This window comes from Physcomitrium patens, chromosome 25 (assembly GCF_059467195.1).
Source record: "Physcomitrium patens ecotype Gransden chromosome 25, ASM5946719v1, whole genome shotgun sequence".
In the NCBI taxonomy this organism is placed as follows: Eukaryota; Viridiplantae; Streptophyta; class Bryopsida; order Funariales; family Funariaceae; genus Physcomitrium; species Physcomitrium patens.
Window position 1 is genome coordinate 1,861,426 of NC_143434.1, and position 23,176 is coordinate 1,884,601.

General features: G+C 35.5%; 2 protein-coding genes across 19 annotated transcripts in view; one reads left to right on the forward strand and one right to left on the reverse strand.

Moving 5' to 3' along the window:
- The window catches only part of LOC112278417 (uncharacterized), a 29,935-nt gene extending 15,696 nt beyond the window's left edge, over positions 1 to 14,239 (forward strand). For 9 of the 16 annotated variants that reach the window (XM_090247800.1, XM_090247804.1, XM_090247803.1 and 6 more), the window contains 21 exons: positions 247 to 555; positions 840 to 1,190; positions 1,688 to 1,939; positions 2,281 to 2,445; positions 2,837 to 3,010; positions 3,141 to 3,443; positions 3,653 to 3,811; positions 4,012 to 4,308; positions 4,696 to 4,893; positions 5,100 to 5,225; positions 5,369 to 5,641; positions 5,825 to 5,929; positions 6,331 to 6,546; positions 6,726 to 6,908; positions 7,220 to 7,372; positions 7,605 to 7,955; positions 8,139 to 8,243; positions 8,458 to 8,973; positions 9,111 to 9,263; positions 9,416 to 9,731; positions 10,111 to 10,469. In XM_090247800.1, the coding sequence (XP_090103926.1) occupies positions 247 to 555; positions 840 to 1,190; positions 1,688 to 1,939; positions 2,281 to 2,445; positions 2,837 to 3,010; positions 3,141 to 3,443; positions 3,653 to 3,811; positions 4,012 to 4,308; positions 4,696 to 4,893; positions 5,100 to 5,225; positions 5,369 to 5,641; positions 5,825 to 5,929; positions 6,331 to 6,546; positions 6,726 to 6,908; positions 7,220 to 7,372; positions 7,605 to 7,955; positions 8,139 to 8,243; positions 8,458 to 8,973; positions 9,111 to 9,263; positions 9,416 to 9,731; positions 10,111 to 10,232 (4,827 nt within the window). In that variant the 3' untranslated portion in view covers positions 10,233 to 10,469. Of the gene's footprint in view, positions 1 to 246; positions 556 to 839; positions 1,191 to 1,687; positions 1,940 to 2,280; positions 2,446 to 2,836; positions 3,011 to 3,140; positions 3,444 to 3,652; positions 3,812 to 4,011; positions 4,309 to 4,695; positions 4,894 to 5,099; positions 5,226 to 5,368; positions 5,642 to 5,824; positions 5,930 to 6,330; positions 6,547 to 6,725; positions 6,909 to 7,219; positions 7,373 to 7,604; positions 7,956 to 8,138; positions 8,244 to 8,457; positions 8,974 to 9,110; positions 9,264 to 9,415; positions 9,732 to 10,110; positions 10,470 to 10,597; positions 10,715 to 11,120 lie in introns of those variants that run through there. The other 7 variants (XR_016501099.1, XR_012216909.2, XR_016501097.1 and 4 more) reach the window with 7 other exon arrangements.
- Positions 12,694 to 18,661, reverse strand: LOC112278418 (uncharacterized). 3 transcript variants are annotated; one of them, XM_090247808.1, is made up of 10 exons: positions 17,457 to 18,661; positions 16,571 to 17,348; positions 15,989 to 16,065; positions 15,404 to 15,632; positions 15,049 to 15,203; positions 14,798 to 14,873; positions 14,407 to 14,498; positions 14,103 to 14,199; positions 13,730 to 13,786; positions 12,694 to 13,469 (listed from the first exon to the last, which is right to left on the reverse strand). In XM_090247808.1, the coding sequence occupies exons 2-10, from the start codon at positions 16,739 to 16,741 to the stop codon at positions 12,993 to 12,995; spliced, it is 1,431 nt and encodes a 476-aa protein (XP_090103934.1). In that variant the 5' UTR covers positions 16,742 to 17,348; positions 17,457 to 18,661; the 3' UTR covers positions 12,694 to 12,992. The 3 variants fall into 3 exon arrangements, with proteins under 3 accessions (XP_090103934.1, XP_024367652.1, XP_024367654.1); XM_024511884.3 differs by having other exon boundaries at positions 16,571 to 18,661; XM_024511886.3 differs by having other exon boundaries at positions 14,828 to 14,873; positions 16,571 to 18,657.
- Between the last annotated feature and the right edge of the window lie 4,515 nt (positions 18,662 to 23,176).

Below are 23,176 nucleotides of genomic sequence, written 5' to 3' on the forward strand. Positions count from 1 at the left end.
GATCTTTATGTTTTATTATTATTATTGTTGTTGTTGTTGTTTTTTCTTCTTCTTCTTCTTCTCTTCTTTTTCTTCTTCTGTGAGTGTGTATATCCTTTGTGTATGTTTGTGTGTGTATACATTTGTATGTATTTGGTGGATAGATATAGATTAGATTATTCTTTTAACTACTCAAATAATATATATATATATATATATATATATAGATATATTTCTTAGTTCAAAATATAGAAATCATTATTCTAGGTGCCAAATTTGTGGAAAAATGAAGACCAAGACCTAATAGCAAATGCTATGCAGCCCATCTTACTTGCCAAAGGCATACAAGTCACAAAGATAGCAATATCAAGTGAGTTTTTGAATAGAGTTAGAGCCAATCTTCACGTGTGTATCGCTATGAGTCCCATTGGAGATGCTTTCCGAACAAGGTTGTGGATGTTTCCATCACTAGTGAATTGTTGCACCATTGATTGGTTCTTTGAATGGCCACAAGAAGCTTTAATTTCTGTCGCTCAAAACTTCTTAATGGCAACTGAAATGCTTTCAAGTGTAGAAGTAAGTTTTAGCTTAATCTAATTTCTTCAATTAAAATTAAAAATGTATTATATATTTTATGGTTTCTTTAAAAATAATTTAATTTTGAGAATATTAATTTTTTTGAAAAACATAACTTGTATTTATTACTTTAAATTCACTCATATTTATTATAATTTATGGTTAGTAGTCAATAAAGAATTTATTTAATTATTTATTTATTTATCTATCTATCTATCTGTAATGGCACTATTTTATTTATTTATTAAAATATGAACATGCACTTAACTTATAATATGACACAGGTCACCAAAATTACAAGTATTTGTGTATTCATTCATCAATCTGTTGAAAGAAAGACAAAGGAGTTTTTTGAAGAACTTCGACGCTACAATTATGTAACACCCACAAGTTATTTGGAACTTTTGATGTGTTTTACGAAACTTTTGAAAGAGAAGCGAGAAGATCTCGAAGGGCTCAAAGGGCGGCTAATGGTGGGCTTGGACAAGCTACTCACCACAGCCAACGAGGTCTCTGTAATGCAAGACGAGCTTGTGGTATTGCAACCCATATTGATTAAAACAGCAAATGAAGCCGACAACATGATGGCAACTATTGCTATTGATCAAGCCGATGCTGCAAAAACAAAAGCTGTTGTATGCACCTTACAAAAAACATCTTTTTTCAACAAAAACTCACAATCTTATCTTATTTATTTATTTATTTATTTTTTGTCATATATTCTAAGAGCAAAGAAAGATGATTAAAAAAATTAAACATTTAAAAAAAAATTAAACGCACTAAAATAATGTATCTCTAAGATATTGATAAGTGTGCATATATATATATATATATATATAAATATAAAGAGAGAGAAGAGAATATTAAATAGTTCCAAGTTTTTACTAAATCGACCTACCTATAATAACCATCATGAAGGGAAAAATATGATCTTTAGATTCATTTCTCCACTATTGGATTTGCAACCAATGAAAATCAACTATTTTCATTATGATTACTATACTCTTCATTGAAAGTGGATTGATTTAATAAAAAACATGGATCTATTTAGTATTCCCATATATATATATATATATATATATAATTCTTGATATTTTTTCACCACTTATTTTGAATTTTTGAAGAGATATAGGTCGAAAAGCAAGAAGCTGCAGCCAATAAGATGGCTGCGGCCGCAAAAGCCATAGCTGATAGTGCACAAGCAGAGTTGGACGTGGCCTTGCCGGCACTTGATGCGGCATTGTCATCCCTCAAGAACCTCACACGGAATGACATTGTGGAGGTGAAATCTCTCCGGAACCCTCCCAATGGTGTGAAGATGGTTCTGGAAGCCACAAGCATTATGTTTGCCGTGACACCTAAAATGACCAATGATCCCAACAAGGTCTCAAATCCTCCATTTTATCTACACATTTTGTTTCTTTGAACATGATTTTATATATGAGCTTCTCCATAGTCAGAATTTCATAATATTAAACTCATGTAATTTTTTCTTTTTTTTGCCTTTTTTCTTTTTTTTTGTTAAAACATGTTAAATGTACTCACAAAATTCCTTGGGATTTTGCATGGAAATGCACTTGTTTTGTGTTTGTAGATAGGAGCTTGTAAGAGACACTACTTTTGAAAATGGATGTTTTTTTTTAAAAAAAAAAATACATTTACTTGAGAGATTGGAAAGATGGAACTTGTTTAATTAATTTTGTGTAATGCGTTCTGGTCAGCCAGATGGGTAAAAAAATACCTGATTATTGGGAAGCTAGCGGAAAATTGTTAGCAGATCCAACCATATTTCTGGACTCCCTCTTGAATTTTGATAAAGACAATATCCCTGATGCTGTAATAGAAAAAATTGAACCATTCATTGAAATGGAAGCCTTTACTCCCACTCAGGTTGGATTCAATTTCTCTCCATATTTACTGACATTCAAACTCTACAATGTTCATAATATATAATTTTAGAAATTATGTTGCTACAAAGTTTTTTCAAATCAATGGACAACAATCAACTAGAATTTTTAAATATTTAAAATCAATAAACTCATGATTGCATTAATTTTTTTTTTCACCAAAGAATTTCCTATTTAATATTAAGAATATAAATTTGAACATTATTATAATGTTTTGTTTTATATGTCTTTTTTTATATATAGAATTTATATATTTTTAATATTTTTTTGACAATGTTGAATGAATGTTTGAGAGTAATAATAATGATAATAATAATATAAAAAAGAAATATTTTGATTGAAACTATTCATGTTTCAATTTTGTTTTATTACAGGTGGCCAAGGTGTCCAAGGCATGCACATCTATTTGCATGTGGGTCCGTGCAATGCACTCCTATTATTTAGTTTGTAAGGTGGTTGCTCCCAAACGTGCCCAATTGGAGGTAGCTAATGCTCAATTTGCGGAGGTTATGGTGGAATTAAATGGTGCACGTTTTAAATTATCGGAGGTGCAAACCAACACTTCAACATGGGTTTTACTTGTTCACATAACTATTCCACCAACAAATGTTGTTTTTATTATTTATTGTATGCAAATTCAAAGTATTATTTAAAAAGTGGGTGTATTTGTATAAATAGGTGGAGACAAAATTAGCTCGGCTTCAAGATGAACTAGATGCAGCACTTGATAGAAAAGAAACATTTGCACACCAAGCTCAAGTTGTAGAACAAAAATTAGACCGAGCTGGAAAACTCATTGGTGGCCTTGGAGGAGAACAAGCCCGATGGATTGCAAACATTGCTCGCATTGACATTGATTTAACGTTTGTTGTCGGTGATGTTATTATTGCCGGAGGGCACATTGCATACTCAGGACCATTCATTCCTTCTTACCGGGTCTCTCTTAACTTAGAATGGTTACAAAAACTCAAAGATCTTGAGGTATCAACATATCTACATCACATTCATTATATAATATTTTTTCTGTATATTGCTCTCTCTCTCTCTCTCTCTCTCTCTCTCTCTATATATATATATATATATATATGTCTATGATTTTGAAGTTATATATATATATATATATATATATGTGTGTGTGTGTGTGTGTGTTTTCAGGGCTTGTATTATGTTAAATATGCTCTGGGATGCAGGTTCCTCATACACCAAATACAACACTTCAATTGTGCTTAAAAGACCCTGTTCAAATGCGTGCTTGGAATATTGCGGGATTACCAAGTGATTCCCTTAGTGAAGACAATGGCATTATCATCTCCAAAGCACGGAGATGGCCCCTCATGATTGACCCTCAAGTTCTTCTCTTACAACTTTTGATCTTTTTTTTGTATTTTGTGTTATTTTTTTATTAGACACAAACATATTTTTGGATTTGATTCATTTAATATATTTATACATAAAAGCTTGTCTTTTTTCTTTTCTTTTTTAAAATTAGGCATTGATATGTGAGAAAAGGATTTTAAAAATCCATGCTATGTTGTTGATGGGCATATAGGGGCAAGCAAATAAGTGGATAAAAAACATGTTCAAAGATGTTGGGTGTGATGTCATCAAACTCTCCGAGAAGGACTATTTGAGGACATTAGAGAATGGAGTGCGATTTGGCCGAATCATTTTACTAGAGAATATTTTGGAGGTATTGGATCCGGCACTTGAGCCTTTGCTTCTACGACAAACATTTCAACAAGCCGGACAAGAAGTCATTAAAATTGGAGATAACATTATCCCATATCACCAACACTTCCGCTTATACTTAACCACCAAACTCAGAAATCCACATTATCCTCCTGAGGTTCATTATTTATACCATTTTCATTCATCCATCACATCCATGTGCATATACATTCATCTATTTATTTCTCATCTATATTTCCACTGATTTTTCAATTGTATGTATATATATATATATATATATAAATGTAATTGTTTGGTTTTGAAACTTAAAAGTCAAAACTAGAAAATGAATAAGATATTAGTAATATATATATATATATATATATATGTTCTTGATAAACAAAGAATTTTATAATTTTTTGAAATTATAAATTGATGACTAGATACTTTAACATGTAAATAAAAAAACATTTTTACAAAATCAACATTATTATGATTCATTACAAATAAAATGAATTATTAATTAATTTATTTATTTGATGATTTATTTTCCATTTTTGGTCAGGTTTGTGTGAAGGTCACACTTCTCAATTTCTTTGTGACAATGGAAGGCTTAGAAGATCAGTTGCTGGGAAATGTCATTGAGTTTGAAAGACCCCATCTCGCAGAGCACAAAGTCCAACTCACACTTTCAAATGCAAAAATGCGAGCCCAATTGAAACACCTCGAAGCCCAAATTCTGCACCTACTAGCCAATTCAAAGGTCTTCTAATTATTTCATTCACAGCTCTATTCAAATATTTTAAAGAAACCGTTGAATTGGATATTAAATTTACCATCCATGCACCAAGTTTCATTTTATTTTATATATATATATATATATATACACACACACACACACACATACATACTATAAAAACAAGTACATTGTTTTCTGAAAAGATTTATTTTTATTTTTCATTTGTTTAGGGAAATATTCTAGATGATGAGGTACTAATCAATACTTTGGCTGAGTCAAAAATGACTTCTGATGATATCAAAGTCAAAGTAGCAGATGCTGAAAAAACAGAATTGTCAATAGACCAAACTCGTGAGGTTAGTCTTCTATTTTACTCATCAGGCAAATAATTGTATTTATATATATATATATATAATTTTTTTTCACATCCATGTTGAATACTGTATAAGTCACCTAAGTAATGATTTTGGGACTTTTGGGGGGAAATTGGTTTCAATAGGTTTATCGACCGGTGGCCAATCGGGCATCTCTACTATTTTTTTGTATTTCAGATTTAGCAACTGTGGATCCCATGTACCAATATAGTTTGCCATGGTTCATTCATCTCTTCACCAAAGCAATTCAAAGTGCTAAATTAGATTCTAATGTGCAACAACGAATTGTAAACCTCAATGACTATTTCACATACTCCCTATACATCAACGTATGCCGCTCATTATTTGAAAAACACAAATTGATGTTCTCTCTCATGCTTTGTATCAAAATTCTACAAGTAAATTCACCTTCTTATACCATGATATATATATATATATATATATATATATATTTCAAAATTAAGTAGTTATTTACAGATTTTGTGTTATATTTGAGTTATTTTTTGTATTTTTTAAACATGGCTTAATCACTTGTTTAGTTTTGTGGATATTTTTTTTTTTAAAAAAAAAATGTTTTTTAGGGATTAGGCCGTATACATGCACAAGAATGGAGATTTTTATTACAAGGAGGGACATCAACAGCTTTTAAAGAACCCAACCCAGATCCAAGTTGGATCAGTGAAAAGGTTTCAATGAATTTCCAGCACAACATCACACTCATCTTTTGATGCTCATAAGCATTTCAAAAAATTACAACATCTGGTCACATAAAGTGTAACATATTACTTTTGTCAACCTTTGAAGGACATCACAGGATAGATGCTGAACACCATATTTGTTTTTTGTTTTTTAATATTTTTCTTTTACTCTGAAAGTTTTGTTGTGGTTCCACAACAGTATGAGTTAGTAAATGTTTTTTTAGTGTTGAGTGAGGCCAACAAAAGTTCAAGCCAATTTTTTTAAAAAAAAAACTCATCAAATTCATTAAATCATTTATTAAGGTTAAAAACACAATAACACAAAAATCCAATGAATATTCAAGCATCATGTGAAAATGAAATATTGACAAAAATGGTGTTGGAATCAGGTTTGGATGGAGATATTGAACCTAGGCATGCTTCCAAATTTCCAAGGCATAGGTCAACATGTTGCCAAAAATCTTGCGCACTATAAAAATTATTTTGATTCGAGCACACCTCATCAATTGCCCTTAGCTAGAGAATGGAACATCAACTTGTCGCAATTCCAAAAACTTTTGCTCTTGCGTTGTATTCGGCCCGACAAAGCCCTCCTTGCCACCGTGGTATAAACCCATGTCAACTCTTCATCCAAATTCAATAATATTCACCACTACTATGTCTATGATTTTTGATTTTTGTAGTTGTGTGTGAATGTGTGTATATATATATATATATATATATATCATATTTGTGTGGCACGCAATTTAAATATAATATTTGGATGAATTCGTTTGATGTGTAGGATTTTGTGTCAGTTGAAATGGGCCAACAATTTACAGAACCTCCAGCTTTTGATTTGCACTCATGCTTCAAAGATGGAGGTCCAGCAACACCTCTCATTTTTGTGCTCTCATCTGGTGCTGACCCCATGGCAGATCTGTTGAAACTCGCAAATGTGCATCGCTTTTCTAAGAAATTTGAAAAGGTTCACATGTGTCAAAACATTCATAATGCTCATTTTGTATATACATACACACACACCCACATGTATATATATATAAACAATGTGTTCTTTCATCTGTTGTTCATCCTTTTAAATATGTTAAAATATTGTATTCATACACTATATTTTCACCAATGTTGTATCCAAGGAATTCTTTGTTCTTTTCTTCTTCTTCTTCTTCTTTTTTTTTTTTTTTTTTTTTCTTTCAAAACAATGATAAAAATAAAAGAAATTCACATTTTTTTTTTCATGTGTACATATGAATATATATATATATATATATATATATGTAGGTTTCAATGGGGCAAGGCCAAGGTCCAAAAGCAGAGAAGTTGTTGATGTATGGTATGGAGCGTGGAATGTGGGTGTGTTTACAAAATTGCCACCTCTCCCAATCTTGGATGCCGACTCTAGATGTTATTGTTGACAACATTGACATTGAAAAGGTTTTATTTTTATTTTTATTTTTTTTAGTGTGCTATTCTTTTAATTTTTTTGTTCCTTCTTCTCTTGATCAAAGTCACAATACACTACTATACTTTTCTTTTTATTAAGAAAAAAATTTATTCAAAAAAAATAACAACACTTGATTTTAATTGTAACATTTTTTTAATAAAAAACAGAAAACAAAAACTTGTGTTATTTATTTATTTGTTGTTGTTGTGTCATAATCAAAAGGTGCACAAAGATTTCCGACTATGGTTAACAAGCATGCCAAGTTTGGACTTTCCCGTAGCCATACTCCAAAATGGAGTGAAGATGACCTTGGAGCCTCCACGAGGCCTTCGAGCCAACCTTGTTCGGGCCTATTTGCGCTACAATGACAAATACATGAATGATTGCTCTAATCCTGAAGCATGGAAACGACTTCTTTTTGCCACTTGCCTCTTCCATGCGGTTATTCAAGAGCGTCGAAAATTTGGACCATTGGGTTGGAACATCCAGTATGATTTCACGGATGGGGATTTGAGTATTTGCCAAGTTCAGGTGCAAATGTTCCTTAATGAGTACCCAGAAATCCCTTACAAGGTAATCTTTTGTGACAGATCAATAAACTCAATCAATCCTCATTTCATTTGATTTTGATTTCAATTACTTTAATCTATTTTGGTTATTTTGATTGACTAAGTGATTGGGTTTATTTGAGTTAAATAGTCATTTTAAAATTGATCAGGCATTGTTTGGCTAAAACACTAGTTGTGGTCTGAACAGGTGATCAGATTTTTGAGTGGAGAAATCAATTATGGTGGTCGAGTTACAGATGATAAAGACCGCAGGTGTATGAATACACTTCTTATGACATTTGTTACAAGAGAGGTAATACTTCAAAATGATATATATATATATATATACATGTTCATATTGAATTCAATTCTTTATATAAAAAAGATGATAATAATAATAATAAAAGAACTCCTATGATAGATCTGTTTCAGAATACTGTCTCAATAAAACATCTAGAAAAATCACAAAAATTTAAAGAAATATGCAAATAGAAAAGATTACAAATCTGTTTTCAAAGATTTTTCAGATTGTGGAGACAAAGGGCTACAAGTTCAGCGAGTCTGGCATCTTTGCAGTTCCTGAAGGAATAACCACACTGAATGGATACTTGGGGTACATACGAGAGTTGCCATTAACCCCAAAACCTGAAATCTTCGGCCTTCATGAAAATGCGGACATCACGTGTGACCAAAATGAGACGTATGATCTCTTTGGAACACTTCTAGGGTTACAACCAGGGGAGCAAACAAAGAAAGGAGAAGGAGGAGAAAAGGGGCCATCACGAGAGGCTATAATTGAGAAGACATGCTTGGAGATTCAATCGTTGATGCCAGCCGTGTTTGATATGGTGCATGTGTTGGAAAAGTATCCGACAACATACGAGGAGAGCATGAACACGGTGTTGACACAAGAATGCATCCGATACAACGGCCTTATTGCTACAATTACCACCTCCCTTGTTGATGCATTGAAGGCACTCAAAGGATTAGTGTTCATGTCCACCCAACTTGAGTTGCTTACTATCAATGTGTTTGCCAATCAGGTATTTATATGTATAATAAATTAGAGTTTTGTATTTGGTATGAATATATATACATATATATATATATATATATATATATATATAGTTGATGTTATATTCCTTAAAATTAAACATTTACATGATTACAATTTGGTTAGGTTCCGGAAATGTGGCAAGGGAAGGCCTACCCTTCTTTGAAACCATTGGCTTTGTGGGTGAAAGACTTGCTTGAAAGATGCACTTTTATTTCAACATGGATTGACAAAGGTGCTCCAGGAGTGTACTGGATTTCCGGATTCTTTTTCCCTCAAGTAACTTAACATGAACAAACTATTTTTTATTGTACAAGCATTAACTACTAATCAATATTATTTTCAATTGTAATTGATGAGTATATTTGCATTTCAATCCAAAAGAATTACCAAGGAAGAAGTGTACTAGTGATACACAATTTGGCATGTAGGCTTTTTTGACAGGTACACTTCAAAACTTTGCAAGGAAGAACAAGATGCCTATTGATACAGTGCAATTTGACTTTGTGCACATGGACCATCTTGTAATGGAATCCATCAAAGAGCCTCCACAAGATGGATGTTATATCTGCGGTCTGTCTCTTGAGGGTGCACGATGGGATTATGTGCACCATGTATTGGCTGAATCCCATCCCAAGGAGTTGTATACCAATTTACCCATTATATGGTTGTATCCTAAACAATACCGGGAACTACCTTCCAAAGGCTTCTACAATTGTCCAGTCTACAAAACCCTACTTCGTGCTGGTACATATGGATGGATATGTTTTGGATAATTTTTAGACAATATATATTGATATATGTTGATCTTGCTTTGATGTATTTTGTGCATATATATATATATATATATATATATATAGATGAATGTTAAATAGACCTAGGCTATTACTAAATGGACCTATCCATCCTAACCATCACAAACATAAAAATGACCTCTAGATTCATTTCTCTACTCTTAATCTACAACCAGTGAAAACCAACGGATGAAAACCAATCAAATTCAGTAAAAACTTGAGTCTATTTTATATTCCCATATGAATATATATATATATATATATATATATATATTTCTTTATTTTCTCCTTACCTCTCAAATTAGTTTTATTTGGTGGCCTTCTTTCTTTAGGTACATTGTCAACTACAGGACATTCCACCAACTTTGTGATGTTCATGGAATTAGCTTCAGACCAACCTCAAGCCAAATGGATAAATAGAGGGGTTGCTCTTTTCACAAGTCTTGCATTTTAAGTATAGTTAATATTGAAACAAAGAAGTTGAGACTAGATTATCTAGAAAACATCTTTGATCATTTGGAATAGAATGTGTCCATGGAAGATGTTTGGATGATGGTTGTTGTGTGATTTGGTAGGCTGGGTACATAAACATGAATAAACCCCAATTGTTCTCTGTACTTATGTCTATTTGATATGTAAATTTGGATTTGTGTAAAATAATTCCAAATTAATCCAATGAATATTCCATATCTATTATGAAAAACCTAAAGAAACACAACCTGTACAATTTATTTTCATAATTTCAGTAATAATCATTAACTAGTAATAAAAATAAATGTTTATTTTATTTTTATTAATCAAGCTCCATGGAATGCTCAGATGATTGATTACTGATTGAAGACTTTTCTATGTGTTCTACCTTCAATAGCTTGTACCGCCAACAGATGAATTGAAAATGAGAACATCTAAGTCATATTTTTTTAAATAATAATAATAGTAAAAATCAACACTTTTGTTTATAATTACATGATCCGAAAAGAAAAAAATTGGGTTGATATTTTTATTTTTTTTTAAATTTCATTGTTCATTCCTTATTTTTTTTCAGTACTCCAGTTCTGCTCTGTGTCCACTTCAATTAACTAGTTTCAATAGTATAGTATGCTTCGAATTTGAACTGTAAACCACACTATTTTAATGTGAAGTAAATAGAGAACTACATCCTATTATATTGCGGTTATTATTTTTCTACATTACAAAAAAACTCTTATAAATTCAAGTTAACACTCTAATTGATAAACATAAAAAACAATGTTGGTTTTAAAAAAGGACTTGATCATGTCCTCTACTAATCTCTTGGTCTACTAGTCCTCCATTTAACATCTATTTTTCCTTTGTAATGCAGATCTTTAGAGTATATTAATTAATTATAGCACTTAATCAGTCAGTGGAGGCAGATAAAGACACCCGGAGGGTATATATATATATATATATCTTTCGGATATCGATACGAGGAGTTGCGTGGATCAGCTAGCGGAAATTTAATGCTATTTTTAGGGTTTCATGACTGCCTCGAGAGAGAGCGAGAGCCCTACAAGTTCGTTGGATTCATTGAATTTTGTTGTGTGGAGCTTTGGGTTTTTCTTAAGAGGAGATGGACTGAGATTCTTGAGTTTTCTGTTCAGACCAGACGAGGTTTTTGGAGGTGGTGTGGATTTGTTGTGACTCAGAATGCGTTCACTTGCAGTGCCGTAAACCTGCTCGTTCGATCAATGTTTGGAGGGATGTCGTGCTACGGTGTTATGGCGTTGGGCTAGAGTTTAGACAACTGATTACGGTTAATACATTGCTACAAAGTGTCCCGCCTGTGGAGGAATGGAATGGGTGAGGGATTTATAGCGCTTAAAATTTCGCACTTGAAACGCTGGAAGCCGGCGTAGACTACTTTCGTCAGTGGTGCCACCCCAAGTGTCTCCGTCCCTTGCAATTTCATGAATAGACTGTATTTCAGTGAGCAGAAACAGCAATGTCATTCGCAAACGTTCAACATCAATTTGAACTTACGAAATTGAATACATCATGTCATACGCAAGTATATTCGTTGGCTTCAGTGGGTAAGCTGTTGACGTGCTTCTTGGGTTTAGACATAGCCTGTAATATCGATTAGACGTTAGCCTAGTCCTGCCCAAGAGTTGTCCAACACGAGATCAGAATTTTGTAGTTAGACCAAGTTCTTACTCTCTCTTGAGAGACCAACTATGCATCCGATCGATATTGCTCCTCTTTTGCATTCCGTGTACAAGTATTGTATCTCACTTCGATTTGGACCTACTGACGCAGGTCTCTGTTCTTTGTTTCCACAAGTATTTGTTGCTATAGATGATTACTGTTCGTTGCACTAATTTGAAATTTTCCACAAATCCTGAATATTGGCACGCTCATTTGGAGATTATGTGGGTTTTGCCAATACCTTTTTACTTCTATCACTGGAACGCAAGCTGAGTGCCTTCATCTCCCTCCAACACAGTAAGGAAGAGATTGGGTAAGGCTGAGACGGATGAATTGGAGAGTTATAGGAGATCTTGCATCAGGAGAACTCGGAGATCGAAGAGGCTTCCTCAACATCTCTGTGTCGATCGCTGCGGTTCCTTCCGGTTGTTTTGACCCTTCCCTTTTCGCTGATTTGTTGTAGAATTAAGAAATTCCACAAGACTTGTGGGCATTACCCACGTTGGTTTGCTTTGTTCATTGGGTTTGTTAAGCGGAGTTACCTTGTAAGCTACAACATGGTTCAAGAGTCACTGGTTTAATTTGAGCACGGAGGTTACCTCCGAGTGAAGGAACCAAAGCTAGTGTCTTGAATGCTTCAACGTCCAAGCATTTGTATATGGAATTTCGATTGGTTTTGGATGCAAGATAAACACACGCATGCAGACGCTTCACCAGCTTTCTTCACCTACTTTGTACGCATCTGTGGAATACAATCGTCCAATTTTGGATTTGTTAGCTTCAAAACGTAAGTCTAGAGCTGCGCTTCACCACTACTTGTCATGCATCATATGTGTATCTTATCGTGAAACTTGATTTACCTGTAGTACCCAAAGCTAATTGGGTATAAAAATCTATAGCTACAATTTCTGTCAGCAAGACAGCTCGGGCTCTAAATAGTTCGTACTCGTTGGGCTTTCTCATCACCAGGTACGTCTTTGGATTTGCCATTTTAGGCTTCAAGAATAGATTATACAGGTTAGAAGTAACAACATTGGGATGGCTTGCGTTATTTAGAGTGTACAGAGGATTGCAAGCTTTTGCATAGATATGTATTCGAATGCAGAGGCCGCAAGTCACCACATAAATGCTCAAATGGAACGAACGCGTAGTTCTTGAATCTCCTCACATCCACTGAGACCTGTTCCATGTTCCCCGTACTGTCGCTAACCATGCTGTCAATGCTCCTTGACTTCGACTCCCAATGACTATGCTCGGCCATGTGATTGCCTTTGCGAAGCACAGACTCCTCAACTTTGGAAAGTTCTCCAGTGGTTCTAAGTCTGAGCTGCAGACCTTCGTGTTCACTTATTGACGATGAAGATGGATTAGGCCACAATGGTTGAAAATTTCCTGGAATTTTAGGAAAGCCATTAAGGCACGGTTCGGTGGTGAAGTCTGTAAAGGTGAAGTCGGATAGACTTGGGTTCTGCACAATAACCAATGTGGGCCTGTTCTCATCTCCACTTCTCGAAACCGTGGTTGGCTGCAGAGTAAGGCACAGAGAGTCAGAACCTTGAACTTGGAAATCTACAAGCCGTGTATTAAACAGCAAACGAAGACTGCGATTGAAGACTGAATTGCTCGTAAACTTGAGGTATAACGCGGATATGAAGACGTCGCAATTGCTAATTGGCCGAATGAATGCATCCATGCATGAGCCAGACGCTACATCAAAGCCAGAATTACTCGTGACAAGTACTCAAACTAAGTCCCATAACACTGTACTGGAAGGGTGAATCTTACCACTCCAATGTGCCACTCTTTGTAATCCAATTTGCTGAATTCCCTCTCATTCATTTCCTGCACCAAAATCGTAACACGTCATTGACACAGTGCACGAGGTGAAGGCAGCCCATGCTACTGGGATTTGATTTTCGTCGTATCAATATCAAGATTAAGGAAGACTGAAAAGAGCTAAAGAGCAAATGTCCTAAATGACACGGCTGATGGGCTCGGAGTCAAATTGAAGCGCTCACGCAACGCAGGCCTTTGTTGATTGGGCAAGGATTTATAAGGATAGATCCGGTTAATGCAACAGGCAGAAAATAGTCAGCATGGCGTAAAAGATACGGACACTTTGTGCGCTCATAAAACTGGCCCGTTCGGAAGTTCTTACCACACTATATATTGGGGCAAGGGTCCGCTGTACAGCGGAATTTGATGTTGGCATAACATCAAAAAATGGAAACCGTTCTCTTGATCTGAATGTCCACCTGCAACAATTCAGGGGTTGAGACTTGACTTTTGGTTGGATGTGAAGCCATGATATGCATAGACATTGTTCAAGCATCAAATGGCTCAAATACAATTTGCAGCTTTCTTGGTTGTTTCCATTGTTATCATGCAAATCCTTCGCTTCAAGACCTGGCGAATGATATAGACGGAAGAGCAGATATATGAGGTGCCTCGTGAAATCTTACCCAATGAAAAGGAAGATAATTACTTCTGTCATCTCTCTCACCAGGAGGCGCATCCAGTACTCGTTAACTACACTTTCCACTTGCGCGTGCACCTGTCACAAGGGGAATATCACCACTTATATAACGATCATCACCTGACAAGAGAATAATAGAAGCTGTGGAATAGGAAGTGAACAATTCAGCTAACCTATCGGAATGGGAGAGAAGTGCTTGAAATTATAGCACACTTAGTATCCTGCCAAAAACGATAAGGCTACCCTGCTCCATGTCTAGATAATGCCAGGTAAATAGGTTGTGCGTATGCAATGCATCCCCTCCCCTTTTTACTGTATTTTATTTTATTTTTATTTACTTTATTTAATGTATACATGCAAACTCAGAATATTTTAACCTTGGAACACATTTTGAAATTTCCACGTACAAGAATTTCAGCAACGACCATTGCCAGCATAGCTCCTTGAAACTTTCTGCGAAGACCAATAATTGATGATATTCCAGCCAAGTCAGCTTTATATCGCACCGGAGGAGAACACCGAACTTTAGAAAGAAATGTTTTTTTGCATGCGAGTCTTTTGCCTTGTGAAGTATGACCATCGGAGTTCAATGTTCAGGCTAAATTTTTCAGAGTATCTGGGCCCTAACCTGAACATGATATACTTCGTATGAACAGCATTGTGCATCATGTGGACGCCCTCAGCCTGTATTTGCTGCAGCTGCTCTCTCAAAAGCGACAGATTTTGTGCAATATGTGCCATTATAATATATAGAAGTCCCGCGTAGATGAATACAATAAGAACCTGCACAAGATGGGCAGAGCATTGAGCAGTACGCCCGTTTTCTCTCTGTAGAGACGCATACGTAACTTCAATTATCTCAAAAATGCACAATCATCAGTGAGCTGAATTTTGTGCAAGCAGAAGCATGGAATTCAACTGAGTTCACCATCTGGGGTTCTACACTCCTCGTAGATTAGACATCTGAGGTGAGGAGTACTTACAGCAAACTGAGGAACTGCAGCCTTGTAACCAGTGAGGATGAGATATAGCAGTGAAGTGAGGCTGGCAGCGCTGCGTCTCTGGGCCAGAGAGAGCTGCTCTTGCATGATACAGTAGCCGTAAGAGATTAACAAGAAGGTGACAAAGCACGCTGTCTCAAAGAAGATTCTTGATACAAATACTCCAAAGGCTACCCAAAACGAACAGATCTTCAAATGTATGCACGAATACCTGGCGTCATAAACAACGTTGACAAGCTTCAAAACATTTTCACTAATAATGAGCATGAGGTCGTGACACTTTAAAGTAGTCCTAACCGGCACCTCTTATAGGTATAATTACTTTCTCGGGTGGATTATAATCTTGACCTGTTAAGACACATTCTCTCAAGTCATTCAACTTAAAATAACATTAAGTGAGCTTTTGGCCAACAACTGTTCAATCGCTCTATCGTGCGCCGAGACAACTTGCAACCTGGTGTGAAGATTGTGCTCGACAACTGTGAAACAGTAATCAATCGGTGACTGAAAGACTCATTCGCTAAAAGCGTGAAGGAAATGAATATAGTCAAAAAGGGAAGTCCGTACCAGAAGACAAAGGATAGACTCATTACAAGCGACTTCATGGCTGGAATAGCTGTCAACACCCACTGCAAACTACTGGTCTGCAAAGTTACAGTTCTTTCCTCTGTTAGTAAAAAAAAAATTGCAACATATGTGTTTTCGTGTTATGCACCAGCGTTTTTAACTTCTGCATATCACGCAGATGTTAGCATACCCTGGTGGAATTTTCCATCACAAACAAGGGAAACTAACTTCCCAGATTGACCTGCAAGTCTAAGACACATTTCATGGCGGTATGAACCAGCCAGATGAATTCGCTAGTATGAGGTCATGAGAAGGTCAAGACAGATGATGATACTCTGATTCTTCACCACAATGTTGTATGAATTAGGGATTAATGCACTGAAATTTCACCCTCTAATCAAAGCTACTGCAAGAAAATTTCATTTCTGCCACTAACGCATCTCTGTGATAAAGCTGCAGTTACTTCCAAAAAGTGTAATGAGATGGTGAGACCTTCAATCGCTGTCTCACTCTACTTCGTTTGTTCGACGGGTTTGAAAAAACATAGAGAAGGCACAGGAGTGAGAGATGGCAACTATGTACCTGCCATCGCCGTTTGGACCAAGTGTTTAGAGTCCATACAACCACAAGGAGCATCCATAGTACTGCGATGCAAAAGAATAGGTCAGGCAGCGGGCGGTAGGAGCGCTCCCAGTCGCCCCCAAAGGTGTGAAGTGGCCCATTTCTCACTTGCACGATGGCGATTGTGTCCATCTTCTAGGTGGTTTCTTTTACCTAAACACCTAGAACACCTAGAATGGCTCTCACCCACTACAGCAGAAAGGAGCCTATTGTGACCCCTCCATATGCAGCAGCTTCAAAATTCTCGCTTAGATGTATTTGTATCGCACAAGATATACGTTACATTCTGCGTCAGCCTCGCTCGGTTCTATGTGTTGCTCTCAATCGTGTCGTTATAAATTCTAAGTTTTCGTCAGAGTACGTCCAACAACGTTCTCAATTCCGACGTGAGTACTTTCCAACTTTTGTTGGAAGTTCGGTGCAGCTGACGATCTACGAGCTCTCCTCTTCACGACCTTGTTAACGTACGCGACTACCTTGATGTACGGAAGGGGGTAACCTTTGCGAGAGTAGGTTCCAGAATTACCCACTGACTTACGGTGCGCGATTTCTGATACCCATTCCTCTTGTCACTGTGGGGAAGAGGTTCGCAGTCGGATCATCACGCGGACAAACTGGCGAAGAAAAGTTGTTTTGAAGATTGTTGGTAGTATGCAGAATGAAGCATTTGAAGTGACGTCGAGCAACTCAAATATCAACTCAGCTCCTCTTCATCACCCTCGCTCCTATTCCATCAACGCTATTCGGAAGAAAATAAAAAATGAATATATAACACAACAAAGCGAAACGAAAATACAAAACTCCACACGTCTTGCAACTCTTTCAATTAAATTTTTCCAATGCACACCTGTAAAAAAATCTTTGAGAATCCCTCAACTCTCACAACAGCAATTCGTGACCACCCCTCATCAAGTCATGCATCATTACAAGAAGAAGCGGATCATTCCAAGGCAGCAACTGCTACACATTCCCCCCGCTCTGCCATGCTTTGGGTGCTGTGAGAAATCCTGCTATTGACGAACTTTTGGCAATCAAAGAAAGTCGAGAGGTGCAGCGTCACGCAGAGGATCGAGGCACAATGGATGAGTGGGGTTTCAACGTGGGGGATCCCGCCTTGTTCTGACTGATGACTCAGAGCCCATGCACATAGACACCCACAACAGAGAGCTCGAGTGCCATAATGGTCGCAATCGTGAACGGGCAGCAATCATCATGAGGAAGATGCAGCCTATGGCTTTCTTTCTATCTCAATCTGATGGATAGTTACTGCACCTCACAGCAGGGGTGGGGGAGGTGCATAGGTCCACTCTCAATCACTCCATTTCCTCCTCCAAAATGCCAAAAATGTTCCTGGGTCACTGCCGCATCTCTGACACATCAATCAACCCAAACCAACTTTACACCCACTTTCACTGCTCTTTTCACTCCAACGAGGCTCAATCGAAACTACACGCACACAGCAGGATAAGTACACTCAACAATTCTGGTGAAATTATGCACGACAACTTCCATTAAGCGTGAGCTGGAAGCTGTGGGCGATCCATTGAGAGAGAGGCAGAGAGGGTGGGTGGGTGTCAACGATTGAGTCATGACAAGGGAATTATTGGCGGTATTGCACCAGGGGGCCTAGCGATCTGTGCGGGGTCGGCGTCACTTTCATCATGCTCTCAGCCTCCATGGCCTGGCCCTCGCGACACTACCATGGGCTCTCTCTCACTCGCAGGATTCTTGCAAACGGCTACGGCTCGTGGTCGTGTCCAGGAATCCTGCGAGTCCTGCAGTGGCGAGGATAGATAGCCAGCCTGCCATATCGCTGCTTCGGTAATCCACCCGCAGGACTACTATCGCAACACGAGAACGAAGCCTCGATAACAACGTCGCCGAAGAATAAGACGAAGAAGACGAAGAAGGGATCCCTCAATCTCACATCATGCCGGCGTGTGCACGCACAAGCGCACATGAGGAGGAAGCAGGATGATTTTGGTGTGCAGGGAGGGGCAGGGCTAGTGTCAGAGCATCATGTCCATATACATGGCCATCTTCCTTGGGACATTGCGACGACTCGATCAACAAACAAACACCCCAAAACAAACCAACCTCTACAACTACCAAGGTAGCCAGCAGCGATTACCAACCAGCGGCATCTAACTAATTAAATGATTCTACCATTGATGCAAGTGAGAAATGGGCCACCTCACACCATAATAATATAAAATATAATATATTATGTAATAGAATCTATTGATGCTGGTTTAAATAAAGAACTCACTTTAATCAAAGTTAGAGGAAAACTGTACCATAACAAAGTTGCTTCAACCAAGGCCTTGTAATTGCATTCACACTTTATTATATTATTCCTTGTTTCACAATGCTGCATGGAATCCATGAGATGAGAGATGTCATTTTTTTCATGATGTTATATGAGATCTACAAGACAAAAAAAGTGCTTAAAGATAGTGTATCATAAATTTGATGAAGAATGATTGATAGAAGTCATAGAATGAGTAGAATCTACTTTGCCTGCATCAAAGGATATTAATAAATTTTCTAATTACAATAACAATTAAATTATATAAGTAAAATCAAGAATAAGTTTTCACCAATGATAGCTCCTCTACAATTCTTCTAAGGCATTCTACAACTTTTATGTTTACTAATTGAGACAATACTTGGTTGTAATATGCAATACTTACTAATACAAGAAGGTATTAAATTGAAAGGAGGAAAGAGAGAATATTGATATAATTTCTCAAATATCTTATGTATCTTAAAATTGTCACAAACATACATATTTATTGTAAACAACCTATATGATTAAGTAGAAATAGATAAAAGTAGATTTATTTCATAATATTTTTAAAGTAGCTTCATAGAAGCTTCATAGATGTTGTTTTGACTTTACATGTATTTGTAGTTAATTGGTAGGTTAGAAACTTGATCAACAACTTAACCATGTATTCGTAGCATGTAGAATAAGCTAACTATGTGGAGTACATATAAAAAACTTGTCTTACAAGTTAAGAAATGTGTCTTACAAAGTCAATACATTTTAGAGATCTTAAAAGACATCGCTACATAGCTCCCAGTTAAAAATATATATAGAGGCAAGAATGAAGCCTTCTTCACTTTTTTCAATGCTTTTCTAATCCATAGTCTTGTTTCAAGACTTTCTAGACTTCTTGTCTTTAGCAATAGCCATCCTAGTAAAACAAGATTAGACTATCTCAAAAATCCAAGATCCTTCTAATCCACAACAACATAAAGCCTCATTACAAAATAGGACAAAACAGACGAGAACAAAACTAAACGGAACTAAACAAAATAGGATTTGAAAGACAAAACTAAGCAAATGAAAACATAACAAAATAAAACTAAACAAAAAGATGCAAAACCAAATTTTACTAAGAAAAAATGTCTCAAACCATATATGACCAGATATCCCAAAAGGCTCTGGCTAGTCCTATTTATACCTTGTCCTATAACCCTGGACCTTCTAAAATGTTCTTAGGTGGTGGATTCCACCTAGATAATTACTTTAAACTTCTTTTTTAGAAGGTTTTATGATAAGCCCTACCTAAATAATTTTTCTAAATTCTTTCTAGAATGTTCCACGATGGATCCTACTAGGTCTACTAACCTAATTTCAATTTTAGAAACTTCTATGGTTCTAACTATCTATATAATTATCTTATTTATATCTTGATATATTTAATCTCGTTCCATTAATGCGGAATGTCTTTATTTTATTCTTGAAGGTATCTCCAAATTGTCTCTTGGCAATGGGTTAAGTATTGTGCAGGTTCCGACATTGCATTGTGAATGTGATAACCTTTCTAAAGAACTTTGTATTGACATTGTGGACGTCCATTGCCACAATGAAGATAGCGATGTCCCAAAATGATGTGTACTTTATATTCTTATTGATCATCAATTATAATTAGTGGTGGTAGTGGTTGTTGGTATTGATCCAAAAAGTGCTTTGGCTTGGTATAAAATTCCTTCAGTTACAAAATATAGAAGATTGGATGGACCTGAATGTGTAGCAAAAGCTTGAAGCGATATGCGATGTCCTATTGTGATACAATTATATGGTAGAAATATAACTAAAAATAATTTTAAAATTAATATTCTATTATATTAGTTCAATAAGAATTCAACATATTTTATTAAGGCTTTTATGAAAGCCTCTTAGCCTATTTTCTTATTTTATTAGCAAGTAGATAAAAGTTAATTAATATTTTTACCTTCTAGGATATAAAAACTCTTTTACTATCTTAGAAATGCCATAAATTGATAAAATCAGATTAAAAAGGATAAATAATTAGTATAGTTGATACTAGGATTAAGTTGAGGATAGGGTTGGACTAAAAAATCCTTAGGATAGGTTAGATTGATATCCGGGGGTCGACCATTTATGAGACATGGTTAAAATTAGATCTCTGGCCACTAAAATGATTACGTAGGAAAAATAGGGTTTCATTCAAAGATCAAAGATTAAAGTTGGAGAGATAAGTTAGAGCTTGTTCCATAGACATAAGGGTGGTTTTGATAAGATTTGGGAAGAATTAGCATATATTGTTGGAAACCAAGGTTTATATTAGCAACTTAGGATTTATGCAAGGAAATTAGGGCTATCACTCTCAGCTAGTTCATAAAATAAGTTTCACATCTACAGTTAAAATTTTGACTATGCTTGGATAATTAGGTGTTCTAAGTATATGTGAAATTTTGTAGTAATTCAATAGTGCAATTGGGAGATATTTGGATTTTGGTACAAATACATATCAGAAGTTGGTAGTTTGAGGTTGTTTAGGATTTCTGTGATATCTATAGATCTATTAGTTGGATTAAGGTGAAATTTGGCATGGTATTGAAAGACTTAAAGATCAAGCTATATACCAATTTTGAGTCAAATTTAACAATTATAGAAAGAGAAAGCATTGCTAGAATTTTTGCTTCCCTTTCAAGTTGACGGCTGAGTGACATTAGTGCAGTTTTTGGAGGTTTTCTCACAATATGTAAGTTGAATTAGGTTGAAAATTCTATAGCATATGGAAGACTTACATCGAAAATTGCATGCAAAATTTTACATCAAGTGGATAGCTATATTAGAAGTTAGAGCTTGTCAAAGCTCATTGATTAGAATTGGGACTTACAAGAAAAATTTAAATTACTTAAATATGAAAGTAATGAGGTAATTGAGGTTTATGTGCAAACGAGGCTATTAAGAAGAGTGTTTTTTAGTACTTTTGAATCAATATTTGGATTATATTCTTCTCATATGGATAAAACCTATTAGGATTTCTTGAATGTTTGTGAAATACAACTTCACCTTCCACAACTAGGTGCCCAGTGCATTCCCAAGCAAGACAACATGTAACACAACATAAGTAGTGAATCCGATATGAAGGTTTAGGGTAGAAGGTATTGGATCATATTTGTGGTTATTTGGAATTGATGGCACAAGAAAGCAAGAAGATTGAATTTGGTGTCTTTTTATGGAGCTTTTGATGGAGCTGCAAGTAGATCTTTAAGTGGAGCTTCAAGTAGATTTTCTATTGGCAAACAAGGTATGTACTTTGATCCAAACACCACAAAAATATTTCAAGCATTTATATTATTTATGCAAGAGCAACAAGGCAATGATCGCAAAGAGGTTTTCGCAACTAAAGTATTATAAGTGGTGGTTAACAAGATTGACCAATTTGATGGGAGAGATATTTCCAAGTATTTAAGATGTTATGTATAGAAAATGGAATTAAATCGGGTTTCTCATAAGAAGATGATTGAACAATTTAGGCTTGCTACCATTCCAAAAATAAGAGAACATGTTAAATCAATTATAAAGCATTATAGAAATTCATAGAAGACTTTTTTACATGCATTAAAAGTCAAATATTTCTTGGAGGACACTAATCATGTTAATAAGAAATTATTTTTAGAATGGATTGAATGGCCTAGCAAGAATTTACAAGCAATAGAGCTATTAAGAGAATTTGAGAGGCAGTATTCACAATTGTCAAAGATGAAAAAATTGACATTGGAGTCAAACAAGGTTGAATTATTTCTTCAAGCCATTGATAGAGAATTACAAGAAAAATTGGAGTTGCTTCTTGAAGACAAAGAAGAAGATGAAGGGTTGACAATAAAGTAGAAAAATATTGAAGATGCAGTAGGATTGCTTGTAAAATGAGAAAGAAAGAAAGATAGGGTTAATATTCGAAGGATAGTACAAGCACCTAAAATTCAAGTGCATACAACTTGACTAATAATACCTACTATTCAACCTCTTACGTCTTTATTAAGAAAAGAAGATATGGAAATTGAAGAAATTATATGTGGAATGTGGGATCTTTAAATAAAATTAACAAGACTTGAAAAAAAGACTTCTATGAATAATTTAAAGAATATTTCTAAAAAAAGGTATATAAAAAGATGTATTTTGGTGTAATGATGCTTCTCATACTAAGAAGGATTGCAATGAATTTAATGATATGGTATAGCAAGGAATTATTTACTAGAAAGATGAAAAGGCTCATTAGATACCTTCATAATAATTACCTATAA

Excerpts from the sequence above, each read along its gene's own strand:
- LOC112278418 (XM_090247808.1), bottom strand. The coding sequence starts at position 16,741 with ATGGACACAATCGCCATCGTGCAAGTGAGAAATGGGCCACTTCACACC. Across the intron at positions 14,874-15,048 it reads ACGAAGTATATCATGTTCAG|AAAGTTTCAAGGAGCTATGC; the intron begins GTTAGGGCCCAG and ends TGGTCTTCGCAG. Across the intron at positions 13,470-13,729 it reads AAGAGTGGCACATTGGAGTG|CCAACCACGGTTTCGAGAAG; the intron begins GTAAGATTCACC and ends CTTACTCTGCAG.